At 48.3% G+C, this 15,382-nt stretch overlaps 1 protein-coding gene across 4 annotated transcripts in view; it reads left to right on the top strand.

The window, feature by feature from the left end:
• Positions 1–15,382, top strand: part of NTRK3 (neurotrophic receptor tyrosine kinase 3) — a 224,871-nt gene that overhangs the window by 182,844 nt on the left and 26,645 nt on the right. For all 4 annotated transcript variants that reach the window (XM_009276575.1, XM_009276578.2, XM_009276576.2 and 1 more), the window contains 2 exons: positions 2,831–3,003; positions 8,724–8,967. In XM_009276575.1, the coding sequence (XP_009274850.1) occupies positions 2,831–3,003; positions 8,724–8,967 (417 nt within the window). The remainder of the gene's footprint in view (positions 1–2,830; positions 3,004–8,723; positions 8,968–15,382) is intronic.

The raw sequence follows: 15,382 nt of genomic DNA on the forward strand, positions 1-15,382 counted from the left end.
GGGGAGGGGCGGGAAGGAAAGAAAAAAAGGCTTTACATATTAAGTTGAGATTTGGCTACATTTCCTGAAGATCTCATGCTCCCAACAGAGGCTGAGAACTACCTCCCTGGTCACTGCAGCCCAGGGCAGCAGCAGGATACGCTGGTTAGGGCAGCTGAGTCCACGGCCCCGAGTCTGCCTCTGCTGTGCTCTCAGGGACTCCCTCCCAGGGCCAAAGAAAGTGGCTGTGTTACTCACTCGGTTAAATGGACTCAGGTTTTCAGCAGATCTAAAAGTTGCAGCCCCGCAGATAAGCTGAGTTTTGATGTGATGGCATGGACAAGCTTCCTGTTTTATTCAGCTTGCTTCTAAAAACATCCTAAGAAATGCACAAAAACTATATTTGGTGAAGAGTGTTGAGGTTACAAAGTCAAGCACTAGAAATGCTGGAGGGGCTGGTATTCAGGGCATGTCCTCCGAGCACGTATTTTTCATTTCTCTATGGACTGCTTCTTTGGGATGATCACTCGTGTCTGAGAGCTCCCTAGATGTGAGTGTGCTCGTTTTCACAGCCTCCCAGTGAGGTGCTGGGGTCGTATTATCCCCATTTGGCAGGGGGCAGATGGATAAGCAGGGAAACTGAGCTGAAAGGATCCACTTAGGTGGAGGGTGGAGTTACTAACCTTTCCAGCCCCACAGACAGCAGATACCAGACCCACATTGACCCCTGCTGCTGCAGGAAACACATGGAGCTTGTGCAGACCTGGCCCTGATGCCGCGTGAAAGGGCATTTCCCAGGTAATATTGGAACAACTGACACTTCATGACAACGGCTGCAACCTGCAGATGCTGACTGACTTGCCAGGTGTCATGTAGAAACTGTGTGATGGAGGCACAAACATAATCCACCCCAAACCTTCCTAGGGGAGACATTTCAGTGGTTTTGCTGAGACAGCCCTTCTTTTCCTCCGGTCCTGGTCTTCTTTCCCTGTTCCACCACTTCCAGCTCCTGTTTCCCTTATTTCTAAATGCTTGGCTGTGCAACCTTAGTAATGTGATTTTTTTAATATCTTTTTTTTTTTGGTGTGTGATATTTACAAAGTTACAGTCCTAAAACCTTGTAGAAATGATTGCGTGTGAACGAGGGGGAACCTAAACTCGCTGCAGCTTGAAATATTACATGCAACTACAGGAAAAAGGGGGAGAAAAGAGTGATGGGGGAGGGGGACTGTTTTCCTGGGGAAAAATAGGGTAGCATCAGCATTATGAACATATTAAATTACTAAAAGTAATTGGGTGCCCGAGATAAGGATGGATGCTTTGCCATCTGCACAGTGTAAGTAACATCCATCTAAATATCTCAAGTCAAGCTATCCCAGAGGACATAGAATTAAAATAAAATTATGCCGTGTGACTAGCAGTTTGGGGGCAGAAGGAGGAGATGAGACAGTGTCCTAAGGCTTGGGTAAAAACCTTGCAGGAGATCTGCTCTGAGGGGAAAAGCAGCTACTCTGGAGGACTCACTGCTTCACTGTGCATGGCGTTGCACCCAGCAGTGCCATGGACCAGCTGGAGATGCTTTAGCAGCATATTCAACCCCTTCCCCTATGCACAGCTTTCTGATGCTTAACATCCTTTTTTGCACATAAATTGGAGGCTGCACCTGCTGATGCTGCCTCTCCTGTCGGCATGGGGAGATTCAAGGCATGGGGAAAGGGGGCAGGTGTATTTGTGGGAGAGTTCCCCACCACTGAGGGGGAACCGGTGCACATCAGATTGAATCTGGGGGTAACTAAAACAAGTTGCCTTGAATCCTTTTCCACTCCCGTTAGGCTGCACGGTTAAAGCCAGAACTGGTACTAAACAGTCCTGGCCTGTGGAGGATGGGGAGAATATAACTGAGGCTCAGCAACTCAAAACCAGAATTGCCTCTTCATTTCCTTAAATGTTTGCAAAGGCTGTGCTGATTCTCGTGGCCATCCCATCTTGTCAAATGTTCTGGACTTCAACTTTTTTATTAAGTGCTCATGGAAGAGCCCTCCCTTGATACCCTGGGATGACAACACGCTGCTTTCAAACTAGCTTTCTGATGCAGCTGCACTATAATGCACAAACAAGTGGCCTCCAACCCTGGGGAACCCTCCCCGATCACTGGCTGCACCCACAGCAACATCTTCATAGCAACCCTGTGATGTCGGGCTGGTCCACACAGCCCGGAGCCTGCAAGCTACCCTGCAATGGCAAAGTGGTGTGCTCAAATGTGGAAGACGAGATAGTCTCAATAAGGATACCGACTTCAGCATCAGTCTGCCAGGGGAGCTGTTATAACAGCAGGGAATAAAAACACGATTTTAAAAATTATGAGAAAAGACTTGACAGTGTCCTTCTTCAGAGGCAGTTTGAAAAATCCACACAATAACTGCACAGCCAGGCAAATCCATCTTCTGAATAAAGGCAGTGTAGTCAGCTATTTCAAAATAAAAGACAGATAGCAAGGACTGACTGGCTCAGGAATTTAATAATAATGAGATATGAAGCCATTCACCCCTAAGGTCACCAGTACAAATCCTGCCCAAGCTGGGAATAATTGGAAGCTATTACCCTTTGAGGTATGTTTGCTGCTGCTTGGGAAATGAGTTGGGGAACCTGCTGGGCCGGTAACTACGTGAACGAAACACCGAGGTGGTGCCACTGGCACCTACTGCCAGCCCTCCCAAGTGCAATCGGGCCGGTGGCAGTGGTTCCTCTACCCTCCCTTCCTCATCAGCTCCTCTGTGATACTGCGACCCATTTGTTCTGGCTTTGCCCCTGCCTGAGCCCACCCTGTGCGTATCTGTGCCCCTTCTTTCAGGCGCTGAAAGACCCCACCTTGGCAGCCCGCAAGGATTTCCAGAGGGAGGCGGAGCTGCTCACCAACCTGCAGCATGAGCACATCGTCAAGTTTTACGGCGTGTGTGGTGACGGCGACCCCCTTATCATGGTCTTCGAGTATATGAAACACGGGGACCTGAACAAGTTCCTGAGGTACGTGCGAAGGAGGGCACAGGAGATGCTGTACAGCTGCTCCGCAGCCTCAGTGGGGCTTGTTCTAAATCTGCCGTGTACCAGTGACACCACTGCCATGCGGGCGCTGGTGGGCTGGGTGATGAGAGCTGGTTGTTCCAGGGACAGCTTGTAGGAGATGATGGTCCTCACCCGACGTGGTGCTTTATTAACACTACCCCAACATTTCCTCTTAGGTAGTCCTAGGGGTGGTCCCTGTGAGCTATGGAAACCCAACTTGTCTTCTCCCACCCCAGCAAGTTTGAAGCTGCAGGAAGCGTGGCTGTAATCCTTCTCTGCCCTGCGGGGGTAGGACGCGAAGCCATGGCTGTCAGCAGCTCTAAGTCCCATCCACCCAGCAAAGACATGCCCTGCTGAAGCAGGAAGGCCACTAGCCATCACTCCCCATGTCACCCAGCTCCTGGTTCAGTAGCACCATAACCAAAATATTCCTTTGAGAAACTTGCTGGAGTCCTTGGTCTGATTGGTATCCTGGGCATTTACTGATCTCTAGTTCTCATTCCTATATTCAGAAAAGAGCTGAGAAATGCTGGAGGGGCCTCAGGCAGTGCCTTTGGAGTCCATTCCTCGTCCTTGTTCCCTAAGCCTCATCAGACAGAGATGCTGACTGAGGTACAAACTGTCCTAACGTGTGGCACCACACTACTCAAGAAGCTAGGCAAGGCCTGACGAAGTGCCGTAATTGCTTTCCCTGCCCCTAGAGAGGTGCAAATTGCTGGACACCCCCCCCCAAGTCATCATTCAACCATTTCATCAGCATGAGGCAGATCATTTGTGTGCCCTGAATCCGCCAGCGGTGAGGGGCAGGGAGCAACTGTGGGAGGATTTTTGTGGTGCTGTTCTCCCACGATACAGAAATTATGCTCTGAAACCTGCATGCAAGTGGAGTGGTACTTACCTCTTGAAATAATTAGTAGTTTTATTTCCCAGTATTTAGAAATTGGACCCTTGATATTTTCCTGTTTTGACTGCTAAGTGTGAACATGATCGCAGCAGGAAAAAGAGGCTTGAGCACAGCAGGTCTAGATCTGGGGTTGGAATACGCTCAGTGATTATTTTTCCACCATCACAGTCAGTTTCTGACCAGGAAATGCAGGTCCTTCCTTGAGGTTTTCATTTCTAAGGAATCACCTACACCAGAAGAGCTATGGGGAAAGACCTCAAAGGTTTCTTCTTTCCTCTGCCAAGTAGTGCCAACCTGTCTGCAGCTCCCTTGGGGCATTCGCAGGGCAGTGGCTGGGCTGGGAACATCCGTGCATTGGTTTCCCTCCTCATTTCAGCATAGTTGTGGGTAGACTGAATATGGTTTTGTAGCTCAGTCCCTGTCTCAGGCTCTGGATAGGTGACGTCCTTGACAAGGTAGGACGAGTGAAGGCTGATGCTACACTAGCTTTGCAGAGCTCCTCAGACCCACGTTCAAAGGGGAGCAGCCTTGGTTACCCTGGGACCCTCTCTTGTGGTACACTGTCTTGCAGGTGCTCAGCAACCTCCCAGCAGCAGCAGATTGAACTCTGCCTACCGGCATGAAACCGTGCATTGAGCTGAAACAGTGTTTTAGAGCAGATTAGAGATGCAGTGTTAAGGACAGTGCCTCAGCCTCGTGACTGGAGGAAGGCAGTCTAAAATAGAGCATGAGAGACCACGTTCTTGAAGTGCTTCACAAGGAAGAGCAGAAAATTGACCGATCTATTTTCCTGGCAGAACCAGCAACATTATCCTCCTTAGAGGAGGATAAGGCTCATGCCCTGGGAGGCCAGGGCCTGTCCCGGTGTCACTGGAGAAGAAAGCTCATTGTTGTATTATCTTTGGCCTTTATGAAAGAAAAGAAACTTTCCAGATGTGTGGTCCCCGGGATTGCAGCCTCACATCTTCCAGCTGCATTTAGCTGCCAGCTCTTCCTTCTCATGCAGCTGTGGAGCAAGCAGCTACGGTGCAAGCAGCTATGAGCTCCCTTCTCTGTACCTTGGTGTGTGATAGGCAGTGAAATCCCTTTGTATCTCAAAGGAAGCTGGCTTTTGGGACAAGGGACCTTATACCCAGCAAAACGCCTAAGGGGCCATATGGAAAGAGAGTCTCGGGCTTTGTCCGTCAGGTCAGCTATCTGCTATCTTCACAGCGGCGATGGTGAGGGATGGGGGCTGCAAGGGGGTCAGAGAAGGTCGGTGGTGCAGGAGTGCCTGGCATCCCTGGTGAGTAGCAGTTTTTATTGTGGCATGATTCACCCAGCCCACAGCAGGAGACGGTTCCTTCCAGGCACTGGAGGCCAGGGGCACTGGGAGTCTGTAAGAAACACTCAGATGGACTTTACCCAATTCAACTGCAGAAATTGGAAAAGCAGTAAAATGGAAAAGGCTCACTTAGACCCAGTTTCTTAGAGAAAAGCACAATAAATAAATTCCCCTAAGCGAGGAGTGCCTGGCATCCCTGGTGAGTAGCAGTTTTTATTGTGGCATGATTCACCCAGCCCACAGCAGGAGATGGTTCCTTCCAGGCACTGGAGGCCAGGGGCACTGGGAGTCTGTAAGAAACACTCAGATGGACTTTACCCAGTTCAACTGCAGAAATTGGAAAAGCAGTAAAATGGAAAAGGCTCACTTTAGACCCAGTTTCTTAGAGAAAAGCACAATAAATAAATTCCCCTAAGTGTTGTTAGACCTTTGTGAGCTTCCCAGAAAAGAGAGAGAATTTTACTGGTCTGTAAAATTAACTGGTGTGGCAAGGGGAAGAACTAGGATCAACACCTACCAGCTGGGCTAGAGGTGGCATGTATTGGGATGGCTCTACACACCTCCCAGGGCCCCTGCATGTAAGACCATTGCTGGTGGTGCAACAACTTCCCCTGCTCTCTGTACCAGGGGAGACTGCAGTCGTGGTGTCCTGGCTAATAGAAAAGGGATAGTGAAAAGATCCTGCCGAGGAGAAACACAGGCATCGCTCTCCAGGGAGCACAGCATCCCTAGGGCTGGTGTACACAGGGGCTGGAGACTGCCCGCAGGCTGTGTGCGTGGCAAGGCTGGGCTCTCCCCGGCACACAGACCCGCTGCTCGGGGGTCTGCAGCAACTGCATTCCCTCTCTGCTCACCGAATATCTCCATCGCTTCCTCCCTTTCCTTCTGTCACTGGTTTTCTAGCTTTTGTTTTCTGTCTGTGACAGCAGCAAATTTGAGGTAGGGATGTTTGCATGTTGCCATTACAAACCCTCTTTGCAGTCTATAGTAAGTCGTTGCCATTTGCTGTTAACTCAGAAAGGCAATAAATTTTGTTAGAAAAGTTGCATAGTTCTGGTGTTTTTGTGTCAGTCCTTCCTATGGAGCAGCCCCCACAGTTGGACTGTCTTGGGACAGAAGGAGGCATTGCAGCAGAGGCAGCATGCAGCCAGAGGGATGATTTTCTTCCCCATGTTGGCAAAAGCCTCTATCACTCCATAATAGAAAAAAACCCCAACGGTTCTTTAACAGGGGATCCACCCAATCTTATGGCCTTTCTGTAAAGCTGAATTAAACCCCTTTCCCCAAAAAGAGATGAGCAGACCCCTCTTGTATTCCCTGCAGGCTTCTTGACACAACTAAATGTACTAATATCCCTCCTGTTAATCTCATAAATGTGTTGATACTTCTTTCTTCTGGACTATACCCGTGTGGGATGGAGAAAGGGAGGGAGGGAGGTGTATGCATTACATAGGGCATACTGAGATGTGTCCTATATTGTAGGATGTAAAAAGAACCAGTGAAATAAAGGTGTTGGCTGACCATTTTTTAAGCGTCACCTGTTCCCTTCAGACACAGACATTTCTTTGGTGGCCATTATTGTATTTGAAAAAGGTGGCAGTAATGAGATAGTAATATATCCTTCACTTCTCACCTAGGAATGTTTACCTTTGATGACAACAGGTATCAGCTGCAGCTAAATATGGTGTAACTGCAAGGCATGACTGGTACAAACTGTCCAGCACAGTTTTAGAAGCTATTGTTTGTCCTGCTTTGCTGTTTTTAGCTAACCTGCTCAGTCCGGGCTCAGCTTCACCTGCTGTCAACATCTGTTGTCACCACCAGGTAATTTCCTGGGGTAAACCCATCTGTGGGCTGCTTAAATAAGACATCAAGTAGTTATTTCTGCACACACTCTTCTGCAGCTCCTCCTTGCCCCCAGCAGTTCTTCCACTGTGCTGCTGCTCTCACCATGCCTGCGAGACTTCGAGACTCCCCCGGCAGCCCCAGCTCTGCCACCTGCAGTGCTGCTCCCAGCCAGCTCATCCCACAGTCACTGCAGCATCACCCACTCGTGGCTGCCAAAACCCACTCCTGGCTCATCAGCACTCATTTCTGGAGTTCCTCTCCTCTTCCAGCTGTCCTTTCTACCAGGAGGGGACCTTCAGAGCCATGTTCCCAGTTGTAGGGCAGCAGGAGATAGCTGAAGACAAGGGCATTTGAAAAACTATCGTTTGAGCCCCAAATGCCTCGATGCTAATCCCTTTGGTGCACCCTCAAGCCCAACAGAGCAATTAGGGAACAGAGACAAAGGAGGGAAACAGTTTGTTTCTTGTTGTGGGTTGTTCAGTGCCATGTCAAGAAGGAGGGAAAGCTCTGTATGTGCAATTTCAATTTGTTAGCTCTCTGTGAGGTTACTGCTGATGGCAGGGGTGAAATGCCAAGAATCGTTTCAAAGAGAGCAGAATGAAAGCCTCGGAGGAAATGCTGTACTGTATCTTAGTCACAAGGAGGAAGGTCACAGCAAAATCTCTTGCTTTTCCCTAAATATGAGGGCTTTTGTTATTCCACCTTCACACAGGCTACCAAAGGGTGAGCTCTACCAGGGGAAGAGACATCACAGAGGGAGCATGGCAAAGACAGGCCTGGTACACATCAAGGGAGGGGACTAAAAAGGGGACAGGACAGGAATGAGACTGACCTTCAGTCCTGAATTTACAATGCACTTGGTTCAGCAAAATATTTCCTTTTGTTGCCCAGGATGTTCTCTGCATCTGCTGACATCCAGGTCTAACCTTTGCACCTCTGCTTGTGCCTTCACAGTTTACAGTACCTGTGTTACCTCTGGGGTAGCTCAGGGTATAAAAGGTATTTTCCAGGTAGGAAGCTGCTGGTGTTCCTCTGAAACCTTTTATGTGATCTCTGGCTGTATTGTTATTGATCAGGGGGAGGTTGTTTGGTGGTATGGTGTTTGGAGGAAATAGAGGAGGCTGTTTGGGATTAATAAAGAGACTAGGTAGCAAAAATATGATGGCTGTGGAAGAAAAGGGGGCAATATCTCTACCTCTGGGAAGGTTTCCAAGGTGTAAGAATTAACTGGAGCACATATATAAATATCTGGAGGCTCATTAGTTTTGCATAGGTCTTGCCAGAGAGGAATGTCCATATTGCATCGAGCCAATGGTCCCTCTCTCCTGGCAGTCTGTCTCCATCTGTGGCCGTAAGAGGTTGCTTGCAGAAGAGTAAGGATAGGAGAAGGATGTATGGCACCTGCTCACCCACCAAATGTTTCCCCAACCTCCTGTTCTCTTAAGCTTTTCTTTTTTTCTTTCCACTGGAGCTGTGTGTACATCCTCACAGTGCAGAGTTGGGGACTAGTCCTCACCCCAGCAGGACCAGCGACCGTGTGGGATTCCTATCTCCTGGTCACTTTTGAGACCCAACTCTATGCTTTTTGCTTCTTCCTCCCTATAGGGCACATGGCCCAGATGCTATGATCCTCGTGGATGGGCAGCCTCGACAAGCCAAAGGGGAGCTAGGGCTATCCCAGATGCTCCACATCGCTAGCCAGATCGCCTCTGGAATGGTGTACCTTGCCTCCCAGCACTTTGTCCATAGAGACCTGGCCACCAGGAACTGCTTGGTCGGAGCCAACCTGCTGGTGAAGATTGGAGACTTTGGGATGTCAAGAGATGTCTACAGCACTGATTACTACAGGGTAAGGCAGCTCCAGCGGCAGTCTGATGCTCAGAGCAAAGGGAGACTAGGAAATGTTACAATAAATCAGTTTTTGGAGTGCTTGGGCTCACTTCCTTGGTTATTCCCTCACTGAAACATGCACACAGATGTCAATCAGGCATCCCTGAACCACTGTCCTTACTCCTTTTCAGTCCTGGGCATGCTTGTAGTTCAGACATCCATGCAGATGCCTACACACAGAGCTCTCTGTGATACCCCAGCACACAGTCATATGCTTTGGAATGTCTCTGAAGTCATCCCATTCTTACTTCTTTCCTATTTTTTTTCTCCCTCTTTTTTGAAGACATTGATAAATTAAAGGTAATCCAAAGAGATGACAAAGACTACAGGCTGTGACCTCTGGTGTTAGATAAAGAAACTTAATACAGGGACCTAGAGAAAAGGCAACTGAAAGACTGACTGATAAGTGCATAAAATATGGAAGAGGAAATAATAGGCAATTTAGGTTCGACCTCAAAACACTTTTTTCCAGCAGGGTCATCGTTTAGACAATGGAATAATTTCCCAGAGGTAGGTTGCTGAGGGCCTGTCACTAAAGAATTTCAGGAAGCAACTAGATAAAAATGCCTGCGTTTAGTGCAGAGGCAAATCCTGCACTCGTCTCTGGGGGTGGACTCAATGAATCAGGAATGCCTTTCCAGCCTTTTCTTCTGTGATTTGTGCTTGCACTGTCCCCTTGTCTTGCACACTCCCTTTGTACCTGTCTGCACTGCCCTATCTGCCCGGGATGGCAGCCTCCCTGGAGGGACAGCATGTTTCTCACCCTTCCTCAGCTACAGGAGAAGCTGTGATGTGCAGAGTTTGAAGCACACTGGAGTAGGCATTTGTCGCTGGGCCATCCACCGGCATGGAAGGGCTTTTCAGGCTAAGGAGCAGTGGTTTCTAGCCTGATGCTTGGACTAAGGCTGGTTTGTTTCTGGTTGCAACATGGATGTTTGGCTTTGAGGGTGATTTCTATCAGCTACCCAAGAAAGGGTTGACCTATGGTCTTGATCTGATTCAGAAGTTTTTCTTTATGTGATAGGCAGTTGCCAAGTGGAGTTACTGTGTTGGGGAGGAGGAAAAATGTTATCAGATTTCTGCTGAGACATATCACCTCTCCTAGCCCAGGACGCTGGCTTGTCAACTAAGTTTAATTACCAGTGAGGGAACCGATCTTCACTGTGCAACACAACAGCCCATGTTGGGAAAAGGTCTCGGTGCAGTTACTGGGCAGTGATGAGGGAAGAGAGGTGGCTACGGTCCCGTCACTGCAGAAACTTCGGGAAGTAGCGAGTAGGGAAGAGAAGACCCAGGGGAGGATGAGAAGCAGCCTGTGTGATTACCCACATTCTTGCCTGGCTCCTTTACTTCAGCTGTGTTAAACCTACCTCAACCACAGTCAGTGTCACACCACTTGAGACAATCCCAGCCGAGTTTGTGTTCCTGCAGCACTGAGAGCTCTCTCTGCAACGGCAGCACTTGCTGCTATTGCCATGTGAAGGCTGGGAGGGCCTCCAAAAAGTGAGAATTGAGAAGATCTCCATAGGCCAGTTCACTGCTGTGGGATTTTTTGTCTTCTCTGTGGTGGTGTCCTGTAGACCTCATCCTGTCTGTGCAAAATGCTTTGCTGAGGATTGCTCCGTGCTATCTCGTGCAGTGTTGTAAGGCTTTTCTAGTGGACTTTTCTCTGCTAACACAAACTGCCATGCATGACCAAAGCAATAACTAGTTATCACCTGTTTACCAGAGCAAGAGCTGAGCTTCAGACCGGCACAGCCTTTTGTTGTTAGTTGATTTTCCTTTCTCTGTTTTCACTGACTTTGGGTACTTTTAAAACTCTTGATCAGTAAGTCCATGCTCTGCAGGCATGGAGACCTTTTCCTGTTACAATCCAAAAGGGGGTCCTAGCAAATTAAGGTTTTGATTGCCCATATTTACATTGGTGGCGTGAGGGGCAGAGGGTTTACATGACTTGCCCAAGGCCAAAGCAGGGTTCAGTGGCAGAGCTGAGAAGCCCATCCAGGCCATATATTCCCCCCCGGCAAAGAGCAGAAGTCTGGGAACCAAGTGTCCTTCATCCTTCCTCCAGCCGCAGCCCAGCCACACTACTCCCAGCATATGAGAAGAACCCAGATAGGTTCATTTCTCAATCTCCTTCTTTAATCACTACCTTGTGGGACATGTTTACCAGGAGAGCACTTGGAGCTGATCTCATTATTCACCCTTCTGGTGCACTCATGGTTATGTGACAGTCTCTGTCCTTCCCCATCCACCACTATCTCGTACCTGTCCTCTCCTCTCCCTCTGTCTTTGCACAGCACCGCTGCATTCATTCTCTGCAAGAACTGGTGTGAGCCTTGCTGTCTCTGGACTGGGAAATCTATTGGGTTTCTGTGTGGCAACCTGCACTTCTAAGTAAGTTCCCTATGAACAAGAGTAGTCAACCCTTTGAACAGAAACCTGGTTGTGACACTAATGAAGCCACACGGGGCTCGTGAATTGACTGTATTAGACTTGACTTTAACTCTGGTAAGAAGAAGCTTTCACTTTCTCCTGCAAACGTAGGTGAGAAAACCAATATGGCTTCACAACAGTTGTGCATTTGTGCTCTGTCTTCCTTGCCATTTTAATTCCTAACATCCCTTGCATGAAAACTGGCTTTTCAAGGCTCCTGAGACAATCCTTTCGAGTGCACAGACCTATCATAAAATCCACCAAGGTACCCCAAGTGAGGGCTTTTGAATGGATACAGGCAGAGAGCAAATGAGCTCAAGTGTGAGAACCAAACTGCTCCTGGGTCTCACCTATGGAAGGTGGAGATGTGGCTGAAGAGTTGAACTTTGAAACTCTTTGGTGCTGTCCCTGGTCACATCTACAACCTGCCTGGTGATATTCCCAAGTCTGATTCTCAGTGTTTGTGCACAGCAGCTCTCCCCTGTCGATAGCCTGCCATTCCCACCAGTAGGGCCTGGAGCAAAGTTCTGCTTCAGGTGGTTTCTAGAAAATATTGCTTGGTGTGTCCAAGCTGCAGCCTGGGAAGAATACTGTAATTTGTCATTTTCTGGGAATAGAGTGAAGGATTCCACCTTGAAGCTGACACAAAGTGATGGGTCTGGAGCTCTCTGCAAGCAGACTCACTTCAGTCCGCTGGGTCCCCGTGTTTGTTCCTGCCCAGGCCCCACGAGCATGGATAACTGGGCATGTGGATATGTGAGTGTGTTCCAGGCTGAGGATTAGCTCCTAGCCATTTCCTTTCTTTCCATTTTTAATCTTTTAAAACAAAGAAAGAACACCATCTGGCTCCTGCATTTGTGGGATGCAAAAGTGCTTTAACAAAGGTGAACTGCTTAATTTCCTGTTACACATTTGGATACAGAAAACAAATATTTGCGTAACAAAAGCAGCAGAGAGGCTTGCTTCCCCTCTCCGCAAGGCTCTCCATGTTCTGCCTGAAGACAGATGTGTCCTTTTCCTTGTGCATCACAGAGGGATCCCGTCAGCTGGTGCCTTTAAACCTTCTTTCAACAAGACAGGATGGAGAGAAGATGTTTGTGGAGGTGTAGGTGGTGGGGAGAGGTGAGACAGCATCTGATTAGAAAGTGGAGGAAAGTGGAGGGACTGGGGAGACGGGGAGAAGTAGCCTAGCGTCTGTGTGAAGAGAAAAGTTGGGGATGCTGAAGAAGCATTTCTGTGATGTGTTGTGTAACGTGCTGTGCAATCTTTGGTGTGGGTCTCTGTGGGAAGGCAGGATTGAATATATCCATATTGGAGAGAAAAGATTTGGGCGGATTTCGTTTTCCTTGTTGTTCTCTTTAAAAAAATGCGTGAGTAGGTGATTTTTTTAGGTATGACTCAGGACTCTGACAGTGGGTGGTGGGATGCTGCAGGTCAGGGACGTTGTGCCTCAGCCAAGCTGAGTGTGGCATGGAGACTGCAGCAAGTCAGGCACACAGTGCCTGCACAGCATTGCCTGGGGAGCTGGAGGCTGTCACGGCAGCTGGGGGGTTTGTCCAGAGCTGGGGGCATCACTGGGGCTGGGTTTAGGACCACCAGCTGCTCTTTCACCCAGCAGACTGGGGTTCAGTTGCTCCCAGAGCCCTTCTGTGGCTCTGAACTCCCCTGTGCTCCAGTAAAATCCAGATCGTTTTCCTTTCTTCCCCCAAAATGTGTAATTCAATTCCAAAACAAAAACATGTAGCAGCTGCCCAGGGAAAAGGCAATATTTCTTCATCTTTAGAAGAGAATAGTCTCAAATCGTAGTCATAACTTCCAAGGTAATGTCCTGACATGGGTGGGAACCCAGCAGTGAAGACACATGTCGAGTAGAGGAAGGATTTATGTAGGCATTAAGCCTCATTAAGACATCCCTCTGTCCAGGTCTCCTATGTCCTACCCTTCTGGCATCCTACCCCAAATCCTGGGCTGGGCTTGAAACCTCTAGGGGATTTAGCTCTGTCCTTTCCCCGAGGTCTGTCCTGAGTGTGCTCCGGGTCACAGTTCATCACGCAGAGGACACCTGCTTGTCAAAAAAAAAGACACATGCAGGATTTGCAAAGGGCTCTGAAAGTATGTTTCTATTTCTAGCAACACAGAGCTAAACATAATAACAAAAAACGCTCCCTGCTTCTGTCCTCACCGCTCTGGAGCATTGTCTGGATTTGGGAGAGACAAGGTTTGCAGGAAGAAGCAATATCTTTTATTAGAACATATGATATTGTTGAAGGGGGAAAAAAGAATGAATTTTAGACACACAGACCCTCTCTGAGCTCTTTTTTTTTTCCAGTAGTATCAGTTGGTTTAATAAAAGATTAATATCTCTTCCTATGAACCTTGGCTCTCACACCCTTAGACCATCAGAACCAAAACAACATTTCTACTATGACTTCAGCCTTAGGTCAGTGTTCTTTAAAAAGTCTAGGATCCCTCTGACAGATGCCTCCTCTTCTGAAGCATGAAGGTTTACTGTGTACACATTTTCTTTCTTCTCTTTCCTTAAAATGGCTAGAGAAAAACCCATATTCTTTATAATTTTCAGTACTCATTGTCAGGTTGCTTCCTAATGATCATCTCCCATCTAGACCATCTCTTACTTTAGTTCTTCTCTGGAGTTCAAAATTGTTTTCTTTCTCCTGGGTACAGTCAGTTATTTTTCCAGTGAAGTTTCCACGCAAGTAATAGATCACCAAGGATTAGCAGCTGCCTGGGTCGTGCTCCTTTAGAGGCTCATTTAGCATGGTAGATAAGACTAATAGACGAGCCTTACATTGAAAGTAAATTTAGTCTGACCCACGGTCTCCTAGATAGAGGGTCCCTAAATGATCACACCATCATTGAATGGTGCTCTGTTCCCACCAGCTTTGAGCTCACTCCAGAGGATTAGCTGTAGTCTCCCACTGGCATTTTTTGTGCATCCTTGCCAGGGCTCCTTAATGCCCGTGTCTATCCTTCAGCTGTACAACACCCGCTTCCGTGCCCCCTGATGCTCTTTGTTGCTTTGCTGTCCATCTCGTGCAGCATGTTTACAGCATGGGAGATGGAGCCCAGCAGAGGGGAACTGCTGCCCAGCCCTGTTAGCACCAGAAAGAAGCGCTGCGATGAGCGTGCTAGGGCTCTGCACCATCACCTATGAAGGGGAATGCCAACAGGCAAAGGGGAGGAAAACTCCCTCTGAATTTCTATCTGGGATACGGTACTGACTCACTCTGGGGGAAAAGAAAAGCTGCCATTCTCAGGTTTTACTGTAGACCTGGTGTACCCTGGCAGGATTAGTCAGCTCCGGACAGAGAGTGAGCCAGGCTCCGTGCGCTCAGACAGTGTGCTCAGGCTCCGTTTCAATGTGGATGGGTGGGAAAGCAAGTTCAGTCCCTGGCTGTGCTGACTGTTGTGTGTAATCTTGTGTAGATGGTACAATGTGTGTGCTACATTCAGCTTCCAACATCCATTTCCAGCACCTAAGTGCTGTGCAGATGCTAAGCAGCTGAGCATCACCTTTTGTCTCTTCTACCCCTTCTCTGAGGTGAAATATATCATGTGCTACTCTCTCTCTCCACCCTTTCTGCCAGGGTGTTGGGAAGGTTTTGTAGCTGTAAATATATGTTGCACTAAGGAAAAGACTTAGAAGTGAACAGTACTTTAAATTTCTCCTGTATTAAGTGGGATCCTGGAGAACATGTCTTGCTTTGTCATACCTGCATAAGTAAGGGCAGGAAAGTCTCACAGTGACCTGGAGACCCCTAGTACTGATACGGGGGGGGGCAGCCAGGCAGAGACATAGTCTTGGTATGTGCAGGAGAACATGTCTGCTATTGAAAGTATTACATGCCCTTCTCAGCATCTGTTTACCCCACATGTCTCATCACCCCAACCCCTGATTTGTTATTTCTTTCCTTGTT

Source organism: Aptenodytes forsteri, unplaced genomic scaffold, assembly GCF_000699145.1.
Source record: "Aptenodytes forsteri isolate BGI_AS27 unplaced genomic scaffold, ASM69914v1 Scaffold1, whole genome shotgun sequence".
In the NCBI taxonomy this organism is placed as follows: Eukaryota; Metazoa; Chordata; class Aves; order Sphenisciformes; family Spheniscidae; genus Aptenodytes; species Aptenodytes forsteri.